The following is a 16,466-nucleotide window of genomic DNA, read 5'->3' on the forward strand; positions in this document are numbered from 1 at the left end:
TGGTTTCAGAGAAATAAAATAAAGCTGATAGAAGGCCCAGATGATCACCTGACTTGAATTCAATACAAAATCTATGGAAAGAACTGAAGATCAGAGTTCATAGAAGAGGCCCACGGAATCTTCAAGATTTGAAGTCTGTTTGGAAGAATGGGCCAAAATCACACCTGAGCAATGCATGCGACTAGTTTCTCCATACAGGAGGCGTCTTGAAGCCGTCATTACCAGCAAAGGCTTTTGTACGAAGTATTAAATCAATTTCAGTAAGTGTGTTCAATACTTTTTCCCTGTGTCATTCCATTTTTTTACACATAACTTAATTTCTGAACTAATTTGTTTGTATGTATGGATGAGTTGGGTTGTTACCAACATCTGGTGAAAAGTTCATGTCAATAGCACCTTTAGAAATATATTTACTGAGAAAAATGGTGACGCGTTCAATACTTATTTTACCCGCTGTACTGTACATAAGTAGTAAGTGTAACACTGAACATACAAAAGGAATAGAAATGTGTGTTCATCTGATGGTGTGTGTGTTTATCATTTGAGCAAATTAACAGTCTTCTCTTCAAACGTAAACTATTCTGGATGTACACTTTAGAGACTATGTCATCCAAGCGGCCTCACCGAAGAAATGGACATTCGCCCCTTGTTGTGACTCCCTAAACCCACTACTCCTCAGTTATATCCTCTGTATAATGTCTTTACTGTTGGTCCTTGGTTGCTAATAGTGCACCTCGTATAGGTAAATAAGAGGCGACTCTTAAGTATATTCCCATACTTGATGGCGACTTTCGAGCCATTCATGTGAACGCTTATATAGAGTCCTTGCGATATACGTATGCTATTTCTATGTTACTATGACACTCGGTTCACGCGATCGCATCATGTGAATGTATCATGAGTGTATCTAAGATGAAGCCGTGCATTGTCCACTTCAGTCTGATGAGGAGCAGTTGTGCCTGAAACGTCACCTACCGGCAGGCTTTGTGACAGCCCCTCAGTGGTAAAGAATTTAAGTAATATGACACTCCTTTATTGCTTTATTTCCTTTATTGTGAGTTGGGTTAAAGAGCACTGAACACTGAGTGCACTCTAAATTTCACCCCCAAAATGTGTATTGATTTGCCTTGAACAATCCCTAAACTCTGCCTGCAATCAGTTCTGCTTGAGTTGACTTACTATTGAATGCTCTGCATTTCACTCATTACGCTGAGTAAGATGCGCTGTAACTGATTCATTTTTCGAGTAGCTGAAACCTCTGTGATACTGAGATGTTTAGTGCTTGTTTGTTTTGTTTAGCCACATCAGGGATGTAGAAATCTACCTGGCACTACCATATAAATAGTGGATGAGACCCCACCCTTGTCCTGCAAAGGCGCGTGTACGTGTAGACTTTAAACGTTATGACTGCCACATTATTAAGGGTCATTTTTATTTGGCTTTAAAAGCGAATGCAACTGTTTCTTTCCAGGCTGCCAATACTCAACATGTTCATGGATGACTGCATTGTAAAAAATGTCTTCTTTTGAATTTAGGTCCATAAATCAGCAATGGTTTTAAGGTATAATCCCATCATCTTTCCAAGGAGCGGAACAGCATATCTGTAAGAACATTCCGATAACAACATTGAGGAGGATGCAAAATGAAGGGGTAGTAAAAAAGTAGAGAACTGTGGCCACTTGCACCCCGAATTGCAATTGGTAATGTGTGCAATGGATTACATTTTTAATCCCCAACCGTGGCCCCTGGCGGGGGGGGGGTCCTGCAACCCAACAGTGGATCTCCATTAGTGGAATCCTCCAGAGGAACATGTGGCCTCACCTTGCCCCGAGGCTCTGCTCCAGTTTTCATTTATTGGCAGAGGCCAGACAAAGACACCTGTCAGCATTCACACACACACTAAACACCGAGCAATTCCAATCTCACACACACACACACACACACACACACACACACACACACACACACACATTCACAGCCTCACAAGTGGGTGGAAGGTACTGTATGTTTTTAAAAATCCTTTTAAAAAAAGACACTGCCTCTCTCTTCTTAATCTCTGCATATTTTCTAAAAGATAATAATATCCCTAATGCTGCAGGGAAAATGTTACCTGCCAACGACTTGGATCATAACGAACGCAGATGGGAGGTGACAGGCCTGCAAATCATTCACTCCACTCTGATGCACAATATCTAAAATCAGTCTGCCGCTGATAAATTTATCAACATCAGACCCAACAAATTTAAAATCCTGGTGACTCGCACTTTATTTCTTCCATGCCTTTGTTTCCTCTCCTCCATTGGACAGGTCCCCCCCTCCACCTCTCCTCCAGCTGTTAAACCAATTAAATGCTCACAGAGGGTAGACTGCCCACTCTCCCGTTGAGAAAAATACACGCAATAAAAGCCTTCTCTGTGCGGAGCCATTGTGCGGCAGCAAGGACGCCATCTTTAATTATGGCCTACGCCCCCACCCTTCTCCTGGCTGAATAGAAGTGGGCTGTAGGTACAGACAGCCGCTGGCGCTGGATCAGGTTTTTTTGTGTGTTTTGCGTTGAGCCAGCAGCTCAAAGGCGGAGAGCCGGTGGCTGATGCTGAGGCTGCGTTATAGAACAGTTTGGAGAGCTGACTTCAGGTGGAAAACTTGGAATGTTTCAGAACATGAGAAAAAGTTGAAAAAGGGGGACAGGGAGAATAAGTGTAGGAATATGTAACCATAGGTATTATATAGGCACTCTGATTACACTCAACTATGCAAAACTGAATTAGAGAGGTGAGGATTTTGAGAAAAGAAGAGCGATACAGAGTGTGTGGGAGTGGAGGAGAATGAAAGAGATTCAGAGAGGAGAGATAAGGTTGTTAACTGTCAGTTTTATGGCTTAGTGGGAGAAAAAGAGCATAAGCTTAGGACTGGGGAGAGAATATCTTCAGGAAAAAAAAGAGATGTAATGGCGGTGGGGGTCTAAAAGAGCGATAATATCAGAGAGAGAAAGGGAAACGGGGGCGTAGAGAGGCCCGTGCCCCTCCCAGTGCCCTGTGCCTTGAGGGGGGACCCAGGGCACGTCTGGGGAATGTGAGGCATGAGGGGGGGTGACAATGCCGACTACTGTCCCCCAGAGAGAGGCGTTGTTCTGGGCCAGGGGGGTACAAGAAGTCAGCCGCTCCAACGTATGAATGGTTGAATGTATGGCTGACCAGCTAGATGTTGGATCCCCGACTGGCAGGCTGGCTGGCTGCTCCTAATGCCCACGGAGTAGGCATGTAAGGGAACCAGGGCAGGTCTGGGGAATGCGAGGCATGATAGGGGAACAAAGCCGGCTACTGTCCCCTGGAGAGAGACCCTGTCCTGGGCCACAGGGCACGAGGAGTCAGCCTCTCTAGATGGATGAATAGAGGACTGCTAGCTGGCTGACAAGAAAGGAGACCAATGGTTTGAGTGTATACGATATAGGGCCTACACACCAGGGTCTCTTCTACTCAAATCGTGCAGAATCTTATTGGTAAATGAATCTGTCATGTGCACAGAAGGATAAATCAGATACAGGGTTTGATCCCCGAGTCGTCATTGCAACAGTGACCCTCTACAAAATGTCTCTACCAACTCCCTCCACCCAAATGTCCCCATAAAATCAAGGGTGTTTTATATTTAATCTGTATCATTCTGATAGTAAAAAAGATTGTGTCTTTTGTGATATGTATTTGTTTTTATCCATACTCTACCCCATCGCTCTTTGTGGCGGACTGAGTGCAGGAGTTAGCAAGAAGATTCATGCAGGGCTGTGCTGTAGAACTGATTGTAGGAGTGAATGCAGAACTCTTTGCAGGACTGAAAGCCTCAGTGAATGTATAACTCAATGTATGGTTGCATAATGTAGTGAATGAAGGGCTGAATTGTGCAAGCAAAGAACAGTCATCTTGACAGTACCCTCCTTTATTCTAGGTCTACTGCCAGCCCAGTGAAAAAAGGCATTAGAATATTTATTATTATCATTACATTATAAAATCTCATTGGTGATGTTGTAAATAAATGACACCCCTTTGTTTCACCAGGTTTTAATCCATCTGTCCATTCATTCACTAGAATGCTTATCCTTCAGGTTTGCAGTGGGCTGGCTGGATCTCATCCAATACTCTGGGTTAAAGTCGGGCCACAGTCTGCACAGGTCATCAATCCATCATTGGGCTCTAGTCAAGTCAAGCCATTTTATTTAAAAAGCCAATTTAAAAGCAACACAAGCTGACCAAAGTGCTTTAACAACTTCCAAGGAAAGGTTAGAATATCAGCTGAGCAAGAGCACGGATATAGAAGACGTGGTGAGACATAGGAAGGAGTTGCAGAGCTCCAAAAGCTAAAAGAAATAATAAAAAGGTTGCCTTTGAATGAGCAATTGGGGTGGGGGTGGGCTCCTCTATTATTTAGAGGGAGTGTTTTTGCACAGTCCAAGAGCCAAGATAGCAAAGGTTCTGTGCTGCTAACAGCTTAGGGTCAGATGTGGAGGAGGCTTTGGGGTTAAAAGCCGTGGTGTAGATGTGGGGTTGTTGGGTTGGGGGGCTTGTACTGACCTGTATTCACAATAATACGGGTAAACTTTTAAAAAAGCATATCTTTTTTCCACTTTGGCCTTACTTCTACACCAGCTTTTCAAAAAATACTCTCCGATGTGGGTTGACTTGAAAACAGCCCTGTGTGTTTTGGTGCTGAAAGAACTTTCCAGAAACAGACATACAGTGTTATTCTCTTGTGGTAATCTTAACACAGACCTGGCCGACTTCCCGCAATCTTAGGAAACCAACATTGTGTTGTAAAGAGTTGTGTTGTCAGAAACGTGTATGGTTAGGGGCTTTCAGACAATCTGACGAGCACATACCTCAAACTGTGCTTTAAAATGTATCCTAAATTGTGTGGACATGGACCTGTGAAGAAATAAACGCTGAGATGCTGCACTTAAATGTATGCTTTGCTCGGGTACGGCCCCCTTTGAACATAGATATTCCCATTTGTGGTGGAGTTCATTGTGATAGAACAGCAACAATGAAATAATAGAAGCATGGTGAGAGAAAAGCAGGGGGTTCTTTGTTACCGGTTATGGCTATAGGCTGAAAATGCACGCAATTAACACTAAATCGAGCGGCGCGCACACACAAGTTTACCTTCTCCATCCAGTCGCACCAACCACCTGTCACCGAGACAGGAGAACTTCCAGCAAATTGCCAGTGTTACCATGGTTATCACCGGTAATTCCAGGTTATTAATGCCTAATGTGCTGTTCACCCCTTCATTATCCTACCCAGCGTACTTCCTCTCTCTCTCGCTCTTTCTAGTTTTTATTATTGTCTCCATCCCTCACTTATCCCCGCTAGATCACAGAGAGGAACAGGAACTCTGAAGAGGTTACGTGTTGTGAAGGAGTAAAGGTAGCACTGGATCCAGGCACAGCGGACTCAAAGCCAGTTTTAGGGTGCTTCAGAGCAGAATGATGGCAGCAGCAGATGCACACCTTGCCGGAGTAAAAGTCAATGTAGTGACAATATTTGGCAAAGAACCGGGTTTAGCATGACTAGCTAGTTATGGCAAATTTCCACTGCATGATACGTCTCGACTCAACTCGCTTTTGGTAACCAGTACTTTTCTCCACTGCAGATATTACCATCGTCATCGTGACGTCATAGTGAAACTGACATGACATCATCTTCAATGCTGCACAAACTTCTGTTTCTCTCGCTGGATCCTTAAATCGGCATCAAAGCAATGTAAAGTCTGTACTTCCTCAATCGACCACGGCGTGGTTTTATTGGGTGACGTTTTTTATTTTAAATCTGGGGGAGTAAATAAAAAACTTTAACTAACTCAGGGGTATTCAATTACAATTCAATGAGGTCCAGTGAGAGAGAATTTCCTCATGCAAAGGTCCGGAACATCACAATAATGTCTAACTTGCGCTATGATTTAGTCCCATATATACATTGAATTAGCCAACAGTTGTATTCTGTATGTAGTCAACAACTGACTGTCAAATCAAACAAAGAAAGTTCAATTAAATAGTATCTCAAACATATTTATTGTCAGTTTTCAAATTGAACTGGATGAATTATAAATGATACATAATCTAATAATAAGTAAATGATCTCTCATTTCCAGTAAAATAATGACTGCATTGAAGAATAAATGACATAACAGAAAGCTTGTAAGAAATGTGCATCTTAAAATAAAGTACTTTATTTTAGAAAAATGAATTGAACTGAATCGTCTTTGCCCTGTAGCTTTAAATTCAGTTCATTCAGGCGGGAAGTGATGTCACCCAAAAAAGCCACGATTTTATATTCTTCTCATCTTCTAATAAGAGAAATGTGTGTGCAAGGTCTGATGTTGTGTCCGTGGTTATTGAAACCACTTGTTTCAGCCTCATTCCCCCCTTTGTTTACAGCATTGTTGGACAGTGAATTCATGTGTTATGGTGCGTTCACACCAAACGCGGCACGAATGATTCACGCCGCGTTTGGTGTGAACACGGCATTAGGATTCTGATCATATTGGGCTCTTAGGTTTATTTTCTTTATCTGAATTTCAGATTTGAGTGGGTAGGTTTGCTTTGTTTAAAGAGTTGTGCTGTGTCTCGTAGTGGCGCTTCACATTGCCACTTTTAATAATCGCCACGGTCTCTGAACATATTAGACACACTGGTTTGGAACTGTCGAGGAGGAATTGACATCCGTCCATTCTTGGTTAAAGGCTCTGGTCTCATTGTCCACTTTTCTCTTTTTGGAGAACACCGTGTAAAATAACTTCTGACTCACATATTATCCTCCGACTACTCTCACCCGTCTCCCTTTGTGTGTAAATCTCACTTGAGTCGGGAAGCTTATCAGAATACACGTATTTGATTGGCTGAGTAGCATCAGGTGATGTGATTTACAACGTTGTGTAAATGTTAGACCATGTTGTTGGTCGGTGTGTTTCCTGGACCGCTGAACGAGTGCCGTAAAAGCTAGAAAAGCTGCGCCGGTTAAAATAGATGCGCTCCGTCAAAATGTAATAATTCTCAATTCTCAATCGGTTTTAGGTCCAGACTCGGATCGCGGCCCGCCTATCAGTGATCCCTGCATTAACCTATCCATTATCTGTACCCCCTTACCCTGGCGCTGGTGTGCAGAGGCTGGAGACTAGCGGCAGTGTTCACCCTGGACAGATTGCGTGTCTATGACAGGGCTACAGACAGACGGCCACTTCCTGTTATACAGACACCTGTGGGCAATTTAGAGTCTCCAATTAACCTAAACTGCATGTCTTTGGACTGTCGGGGAAGGAAATGGTCATCCTGAAGAAACCCAGCATGCAGAGACTATGGTGGTTATGGTGAACACTGGTTCTTTAAATAAAAAAAAATAGTGTAAATTTGTGTTAGTCTGTTAGTCATTCCTCATCAATAAACCTGCAGATTGTCAAAAATATCCTGTTGCTTTTGTTTACTGTGATTAGCAAGTTGCTAAAGTAGGTCGAACTACAGAAACCCTCTTTAAGTTAAGAAGTATTTTATGGGGGAATGCAAAGTTCATATTGTGGCTTGGCTCCGAGGGAGAGAGAGGGAAACACAACATGGAGACGCTAACAAGCCATTCTCCCTTCACTTGTGGCTGCCGAGATGGAGACCAATCAGAAGGAGGCAGAATGGCCAATCAGAAACAGTAGCCTTGGAAATAGCCAATTAGGCCTGTTTGTCTGCGAGGACAAAGGAAGTGATATTGCAGAGTGATTGCACCAGCGCCGAGCTACACAAACATGCTCAAATGACACCTTGCTTGTTGCCTTCCAACCCTAATTTTCCAGGAGTGTAACATCTTGATTGCATCGGTGCCGGCAAGAGAGGACGTCTCCTTATTACGCCAAAACAATCGCCACCTCAGAGGCAAAAAAACAGAGATTTTGTTTTCATTAGGGAGCTATTGAGTCATCGGCTCTCAAGTCAAGGCCAGCGCGCACACACACACGCACACACGCACACACACACACACACACACACACACACACACACACACACACACACATGCACCGAGGCTCTAGTCTGGCAATTTTATTCAAAAGATTTGTACCTTACTCCGGTCCACTTAATGAAGCTGTAAATTTAGAGACGCGAGAGCCTTTACAGTGCTCCTCTGAGAGCTGCTACAATGATCCTGGGACTGAGCTGGTTAATTAACTGATTATTTGCTTGGCTGGAAGCCACAGAGAAATAGGGTAGATGTGGGGAGAGACAAGAAGGAGGGGACATGAGAGGAGAGGACGGAAGACGATGGAAGTACAGAAGCAGGAGAGGAAGAGACGGCAGGCAGAAAGGAAAGGACAGAGGCGAGAAAAAGAAAAGGATCGTGTGAAAGAAAATGAGAAGAGAAGACAAGAGAAAGATGCGACTGTCAAGAGTATGAGAGACTAGAAGGTTGGTTAACAGACACTAACCTCTCAGTAAGGCAAAAATCTGTCTCAGTAATCACCAGTATTGCTGCAATATAACTTCCATCCAGTCGTGGCAGCACTGAGTGCACTGCAGCAGAGCAGCACTCAGATTGAGGAAGACATCCTGTGTCATATTTGGTTTTAGATTGTTTCCACTTGTCACATGCATAGTGCCTTTTCAAAATAAACTTCAGTGTTCACAGGGAAAGTGCAGCATGCGTTCGTCAAATGCATACCGTCTCATCAAAATAAAGTTCCAACGTAGGTTTAAATAGCTTTTACAAAGTTGGTTAGCTTTAGGAAAGGATTAAGGTTTTGTTTCAGATAAGTGTGTTTTTTATGTAAGATGAGGATGTTTGTTATACAGAAGTTATGTAACAAAACAAAGGACTAATCTACTCACACCCATCCTCAGCAGACTTTCTTCCTCTTTACACAACATCAGTTGCTCTGACCATCTCATAATGATGGGGATGGGTTTACTAGTTTAGTTAGTTGAAAAGCTCGGTGCGTCTCATACAGACACTTAAGTGTTGAAACTTTGTGCGTCGGTATCAGGCGCCAACCTCCTGTTCTGAAAAGTCCCTCCTCCGCAGTCCAATTTTGGTCACTTCTGTTCACTGGTTGCAAAAAACCAAGATGTCGATGACCAAAATCCAAGATGGCCGAACTTGAAGCCTCAAAACCGCACTCCAAAAAACTAATGGGCCCACTATGGGACGCCGAGGGTGTTTGAAGTGGGGAGGGAGAACAGGTAGCCTGTGTGAAGTGGCCGTCACGCCTCCTGCAAAGTTCTGCGTCTCGCAGCAGGTCGGAGCTTTTCAATCGCAAGAACACATTAAGGTATCGGTGAAGTGAATGAAGTGCGCCGCAGGCTGAAGTCTCTGTTTAAACTTTACAGTGACAAACAGTGTCTCACACCAATGTGTCCAATGCAGGTTAACTGAGCATCGCTGTGCACCTGCTGTAATGAAACATCTCTCACTATTGTGTGCACACATGCTGTCTCACTCCCACGTCATTCGTGTTTTCTGGACTGTGTCATTACTGCGGCTGTGACAAGCAGTCTATTGTTCACGTTTGTGGTCTGTGAGTGTAAAGCGTTCTTAAATTGATTAATTAATCAAATTAAAGCAAAAATCATGCATTTCCACTAACTGAGTCGCGACACCTATCAACTCTGACTGACCTCCAGTTACCACGGTGACAATATGGAGCCAAATACACAAAATTGATCACTAGGTAAATAATGTAGAGCAGTCACCCCATCCAACAGATGAGAGTAACCTGAATAAATGTGGAAATTAAATCTCAAAACACTATTTGAAAGTGGTTATGACATAAAGAAATAACTAAACTCCAGGCGACATTACCTGCTGGCTTATGATTATAAATGATGCTTGTATCCAATCATTAATAAATGGCCATTGCTGTCTCAAATTTGTGAATAAGGATTATTATCCTTACAAGTATGGAACTTCAATAGGACACACAGAAACACTAGAAAGTGTAGACGGAGACACCGGTTCATGTTTGTATGATATTTTTGTATTTATTGTTTATTCGTTGCAGTAGTAGCTGAGGTCTCCGTTGTAACTGTTCAAGAGGTCAAAGGTTAGATCTTCTTGCTGGTTCTCTTCAGCACTACGGAGCCGGATTTGGAGGTCTAGAGAGAGACAGAAGAAGTGGTACTTTATTAAAACAAGGAGTATGTTATATATGTGTCTTGTTGTACTTCAAATTCATATAAAATCAAAAGAGATTGTTTTGCTTGTACAAATGTAAACAGCATATGAATTGCTTCCAGAATACTTTCTCTGGTAATAACTGTATGCATTTCAGCTTCTAAGTTTTCCTCCCTTTCTAAGAATTGAAAAATTAATTCTTGAAAACCTCTCAAAAGCATGAAATTGCGGTGGAAACACACGGAGATGCACATAAGTAGCACTTGGAAAGATTGTAGTGAGTTATCTCGCGCTGACGCTGGTTTTAAAGGTTAAATGTGAGACAGAACTGCTTGTTAAGATGCACAGCATCCGTGTTCGGGGCGTTTTCTTTCTCGTTGTCAAATACTGACCCCCCCGACTGCAGGAGTATAACATTAATGACTCTAATGATCCCTGCGGGGTGTTGAGTGTAATAGCTGTTGTCACCGCGCTAGCTTGTCAGAGCTCAAAGCCCAAGTGCGTGTATACCTCGATGAGCTTGCCGCCGCTGATCTCAGAGGTGTGGTGGTACTTGGGGAAGGCCACGCTCAGCTTGCCTGCCTCCATGTGCACGGTGGCCTGAAAACACAAAGGTTAGAATCAGTCATGGAACCAGGGTACGTTCATTATTCCTTCCCTATATGTGCCTCGCACAGGTGGAAATTTAAGATTGAGTAGGGTTTAAGAAGAAACTCTGGATCTTCTGCCTCCTGTACCTTGAATTTCTTTCCTCCGATGGTCTCCATGTCGCACTCCTTGTCGATGGTGAACTTGTTGGTGACCGAGGCGTTGGTGGGGTAAATCTGAGTCCAGGAAAAGTTATCCCCGTCCTGTGTGACCTCTGTGATCAGCTTGTAGTCACGGCCCTTCTCAATGATCTCATCGGGGATACCTAGAGTGCGGGAAAACAAGAGTAGTGTGAGTTTGTAAAAGCGAATGTCAGTCTAGACAATCACAGAGGACAGAAATAGTGACGTGAAAGGCAAGAGTTCCAGATTCGGTCTGTCTCACCCAGCAGCTTGCAGAAAGCCTCGTACCCCTCCTGGTTCTCTGTTTCCCATTTTCCGGCAAAGGCCATTCTTTGTTGCGGTGTTGGAGGCGTGCGGAGGAGCGAGAGCAGAGATGCTGAGGCAAGCTGAGGGAAAAGCAAGGTGTCTGGGACCGAGGCTCTTCCCTGTATATATACCGCACACCTCTCGCCACCTCCCCTCCTCTGCATGCGATGACACAAGAGTGCGATTGCTGCTGAATATGATGACTACAATGGGCTACGAGGGAGAGGGCAATAACCCGCGTGAACAGGCGTTTATGGAGTTCCCTAGCAGTGAGTAAAACGCTGACTGCTCACCAGCGTGAGCTCGTAGCTCACCTCCAGGTCAATGAACTCCCCTGCGTTGGGTTTATGGTCGCGGCCTCCACTTTTACTGCTGAGGAGTCTAAAATGAAATATAAAAAAAGCTTTGTTTGAAAATGTAATCCCTTTATTTGAAGTAGTTTATTATCTTACATTGTGAATGGTCCGAACTGTAAAAGAAGATTATCGTGTACTCGTTCAAAGTCGTTATTCGTAGGCTGGCATTGAGACGACTCCAGTGCATGGTGAAACATGATGTGAGTCATTTCAGTATTTGTGTAAGGAGATACAGATACGGTTTAAAAAGCGAATCTAAGGCTGCAATGACTAACTTGCCCCTTACCCCCTTGAGCCCCAAAAGGCCCCTGGCTTACTGTGTGTATGTTGTTTTGAGTTGTTGTCGTTGTCATTTTTGTATTCGATCAATTGTAAATCTTTTAGGAAATTTGCATCCATTCAAAGTAAAACTGGGTCCTGCATTATTATGGAATCTCGTAGCCCTGTGTGATAGAGGGGCCCGCTGACACAAGTAGTGACACTCGTTTCAAAACCTTAATTATGTGTTAATAGTGTATGTTGTGCTTACATGGTAAATGTTCCTAAATATAGTTTTATAATTTTTTTATAAATATATATTGCTGGTATTATATTCTGTATTTTTATCATCATCAACAAAAACCTTGAAAAGACCAAAACCAACAGTTTAGGGTCAGTCTAAATACGTTCAGGTCTGTGGCACTCAATCCCAGCCCCATTTGTTCCTGCCAAAGACATAAATCTTTAAATATATGCATTTTTACTTTCTTAAAAGGAATTTCCCAAAACAGGTGGGCTCTGTAGCTTTCAGCCAACTTTACTCAAACGGGAGCATCTGTTGAGGACCATTTGTAGCAGATTCAGTTCACTAGCAGGTCATTTTGGGCATCAAGACACTGCATGTGGAATAAACCACAGTGCCTATGTTCATCACGATAAAGGAACATGTCGCCAAAATGAAGGGATGTGGCCTATGAATGTGTTTTTAGCTCTCTGGCACAGAGGAATAAGATAAATCAGGCTTTGACTATACGATGATTTGTGTTAAATACATTCATTGTTAGTTTTGGTGTTTTTATGTGATTTAACATAAACTAACTATCACAGAAAAGCATATTATAGAATGAGGTGTACTGGTCTGGCTGAAATATAACAAAGCTGCCATTTATACTGCTAATCAAACACATACTCCATCTTGCTTTTTTTTCCTATTCGGTATTTTCCCTGTGGTAGCTATTTGTCAGCACACACGTGCGTATGGGAAAAACGTCATGCCGCACAGTGTGTCTTGTAGAGTTAGTCGTCCCCTAAAAGGGTTCCAGTTGAACTTACAGGAGTCTCTGTATAGCTCACGCAGCGTATTTTGCTCACAAAGAGTGACATCTTGCCAGTGTCAAAGATGATGAGGTCATCATTATGTAAATCATTATGAGTTGTTATACAGTTAAATTTGGACATTAAAACCTGGTTAGACAAACAATACCACACATTGTCGTAGGAAATGAGGAAGTTGGGGGTGTTTTATCAGATTATGATATTTATACATTTTATGTTAATTAATTAATGTTGATTCGTGACTTTGATTCCTTTTATCTATTCAGATTTTGCACAGACATGTCATTTGGGTTCATGAATATACTTTTGTGCCAACCTGACAATGTCAAAAAAGGTGGTCTTAAAAATACTATGATAAAAGTTTGGGACGTTCCAGAAAAAGGGTATCCGCCCAAATGTTTGACATGATTCACTGAAATCGATAGCACAAAGTTGATGGAGTGACATTACTCCCTGCAGATAATTGAAAGAGACAGTAGATGTGAGGCAGCAAAGGTGCTGCTTCTTAAATTGTCCTTTAAGAAAAACACAGCACACGGTGGTGTGTGAAACAGGCTGCATTGTGTGGGATCGAAGTTAAGTGCCCGCATCGAAAGCTTTTTGCCCATTCGCACTTTGTCGGAATTGAAAGCCCGAAGTGCTCAAGTCATGTAGTCATCTTAATGGACGATTCCCAGCCGCTCGTGCGTTGCAGCGACATTATCCTCTAATTCTGTTCATGGTGTTTCTAAACCGTGAAAAGCCAACATGGCCTTGGAGCCTCATAGATACATAAAACATCTTATTGGCCAACATCCTATAAAAGACACCCACTATCTCTCTCTCTCTCGCTCTCTCTCTCTCTCTCTCTCTCTCTCTTTTTTTACTGTCTCTTTCTCACTCTCACACGAGAGGTCAGTGTGCTGAAGTGCAGCAATGCAGTTAGAAAAAAACAAAACACTTCTCTACACATTTAACATGCCATCCCCACTTTTTACAGCCGGGTGAATTGTGTTCTGCAACGTGACATTGGGCTGAGGTTGACCTCTTGTACTTGGACCTTCCAGAATATTCTCCATCATGCAGCCTTTCCCACATAATATTCCAGCTCTTCTGTGAACTTGTGATGCACATTTCTTCTACTTTAAGCTGCTGCATTGGTCTTGTGTTTTTCCCTTTCTCTCGTATCTGGTTGTAAATGAATCAACTTCCATAAAGACGAACATCAGCACGGTGGGATGTAACCAAGTTTGTTAAACTCAAGCACTCAAGTACAGACTTGAGGAGTTTTGGGGAATCACACGATAAACATTTGTCAGTTACCGTTTAACGCTTGTGTGTTTGTACGTGGCTCATTCATTAACTGAGCAATATGAAAAGAAGTACTTCAAGTTATGCATATCATTTATTGGTCATGAAAATATATCCAGCAGTAGCGTAATAATGATGGATTCACCTCAGAAATGACACATGGCTACCTTTTACACAAGCAGCTTGTGCAATTAAGCCGACTGCAAACACATAAAGCATCAATTTAATAGATGCATAATATTTGTTCCTATTTTTAATGGGCTGTGTTTAGCTTCTTATTTTCCTTTTCTCTGATGTTTTTTACTTTCTGAAATTGACTGTTAATGCAGCTAACAGCTGGCTGCACCCACACCATTATATCATATTCATGTGTGCCATTGTTTGATGTCAGAGAGAGTTTGTAGCTTTTAAGTTTTGAAACTTATTGTCATGGCTTCACAAATATACATCGCTGAGATGTGGCTGAGAACTGCAGCTTAGAGGCAAATTGGTTAGTTAAAAAAAAAAAATCAAATGTCCAGATCAACAGAGGAAAAACTCCACGATGTACTGTATATCATCACACACTGTACCCTATCTGTCATATTTCGAAGCATTAATACTTTTCAGAGAGCGCAACTGATTGTCGATTGGCAGGGATTGCTGGTCTTCCAGTAAAACGATCACCACCTGGACGTTACTCCCTTTTCTTTCACATACACCGTTATACCGTACTGTATATGCAGCATGCATAGAGTAAGACTATATCTTTACACCAAACGTAATGATGCAACCAGTTGAGGGACTCCATTCTCCTGAAAACCGGCATTTGACTGGAATTGGTCCGGAGTTAATAAAAAAATAACAATCATCCCGTCTCTCAGATTATTTATTTTGTCTCAAGGTCGAACCAAATCCAACCATTCAGGGCGGAATGATTGGTGGGCAAAGTGCAGTCGTTGAAGTTTATTGTGGATGCTGTAAACTTGTGGTTACACTTTAATAGCAGGCTGTAATTGAAACTTTTGTGTGAAATCCCACATGACAATAAGTAACCAGGATTGCTGGCCATTGCTTAATAACCCAATCGCGTCTCGATGAAGTCATGCTTCACTCTCGCCTCCCTCAGATACACATCTTTTGATGTATATGTGAAGACGGGGAGAAATGAATATGACCGAGCCGCGCCGACGATTACTGCGGAAAAAAATAAAATATAAAAGCGAGGCAGGAAAAAAAACAAGAATACAAACAAATGAACAAGGAGTTAATGAAGAAAAAAAGAGGGGGGGGAAGGGGAGAGGAAGAAAAGATTCTAAAGAAAGATACATATAGATAGATTCCTTTTATCTACAGTTATAGAGAGGGGATTTGCGATGGAGGAATTAAAGGCGGGGAGGCCTTGATATGCAAATGAAGCTGCTGCTAATCAAAGCAATAAGATTAGCCTTCCAAATTGAGATGAAGAAAGGCTCCATTATCTGGGCCGAGTGTCATGTTTAATAACGCGGAACGGCATGGTAATTCACTAGTGATGCAACTGTAGCCCATGTGGGTGTGTTTATATGTGTGTGTGTGTGTGTGTGTGTGTGTGTGTGTGTGTGTGTGTGTGTGTGTGTGTGTGTGTGTGTGTGAAAGAAAGAAAGAGTGAAAGAGAACAAAATTATATATAGAGAATTAAACATGTGAGAGACAAATTGTGACCTTGTCTGTGTGTGTGAGCGTGGTGTCACTGAGCATGAATGTGTGTGTAGATAGTGGAAGAGAGGGCGCAAAAAGCTGGTTCCCATGGGAAAGAAGTGTGTGTGTGTGAGTGTGTGTGTGTGGGTGTGTGTGTGTGTGTGTGTGTGTGTGTGTGCGCGCCCTCGGCTTTGATGCTAAAGTTTTTTGCCATGCAAGAGAGATGAACACTTAGGAAATGGTGTGGAAAAATGTGGCTTTAGACAGACTCCTGTTTGCTCACACGGACTGTGCAGCCTCACCTGGTTTGATCAGGTGTATTGTAATTCCACAAATAAATCACTTAGAGAGAGAGAGAGAGAGAGAGAGAGAGAAAGAGACAGAGAGACAGAGAGAGACAGAGAGACAGAGAGACAGAAAGAGAGAGAGAGAGCTTTAACGAGCACACATTTACAAGCAATAGAGAGAGAGAGAGCTATTTATTCAACTAGTGGAGTTGAATAAATAAATAGGCTGCGCTGCTAACACATTCGTCACGGCTTTTTAAGCTGCTGATATGTCCATATGTTTAAAGCTTGTTCCGCTGCTTAAGGGCAGCCCCCCCCCCACCACGGGAATAGGGTAAAAAAAATGCAACT

At 42.6% G+C, this 16,466-nt stretch overlaps 1 protein-coding gene across 1 annotated transcript; it reads right to left on the reverse strand.

Moving 5' to 3' along the window:
* Positions 1–9,974: 9,974 nt before the first annotated feature.
* On the reverse strand, positions 9,975–11,324 carry fabp6 (fatty acid binding protein 6, ileal (gastrotropin)). The gene is made up of 4 exons (XM_031855176.1): positions 11,166–11,324; positions 10,871–11,046; positions 10,644–10,733; positions 9,975–10,114 (listed from the first exon to the last, which is right to left on the reverse strand). The coding sequence occupies exons 1-4, from the start codon at positions 11,230–11,232 to the stop codon at positions 10,064–10,066; spliced, it is 384 nt and encodes a 127-aa protein (XP_031711036.1). The 5' UTR covers positions 11,233–11,324; the 3' UTR covers positions 9,975–10,063.
* Between the last annotated feature and the right edge of the window lie 5,142 nt (positions 11,325–16,466).

The sequence above is a fragment of the Anarrhichthys ocellatus genome, unplaced genomic scaffold (genome assembly GCF_004355925.1).
Source record: "Anarrhichthys ocellatus isolate YVR2014 unplaced genomic scaffold, GSC_Weel_1.0 scaffold15, whole genome shotgun sequence".
Taxonomy (NCBI): Eukaryota; Metazoa; Chordata; class Actinopteri; order Perciformes; family Anarhichadidae; genus Anarrhichthys; species Anarrhichthys ocellatus.

Bases quoted from the DNA above. Each gene is read 5' to 3' on its own strand.
- fabp6 (XM_031855176.1), bottom strand. From the start codon at position 11,232: ATGGCCTTTGCCGGAAAATGGGAAACAGAGAACCAGGAGGGGTACGAG. The intron at 10,734-10,870 runs GTACAGGAGGCA...TTGTGTTTTCAG, and splicing joins TCGGAGGAAAGAAATTCAAG to GCCACCGTGCACATGGAGGC. The intron at 10,115-10,643 runs GTATACACGCAC...GTCTCTCTCTAG, and splicing joins GCGGCGGCAAGCTCATCGAG to ACCTCCAAATCCGGCTCCGT.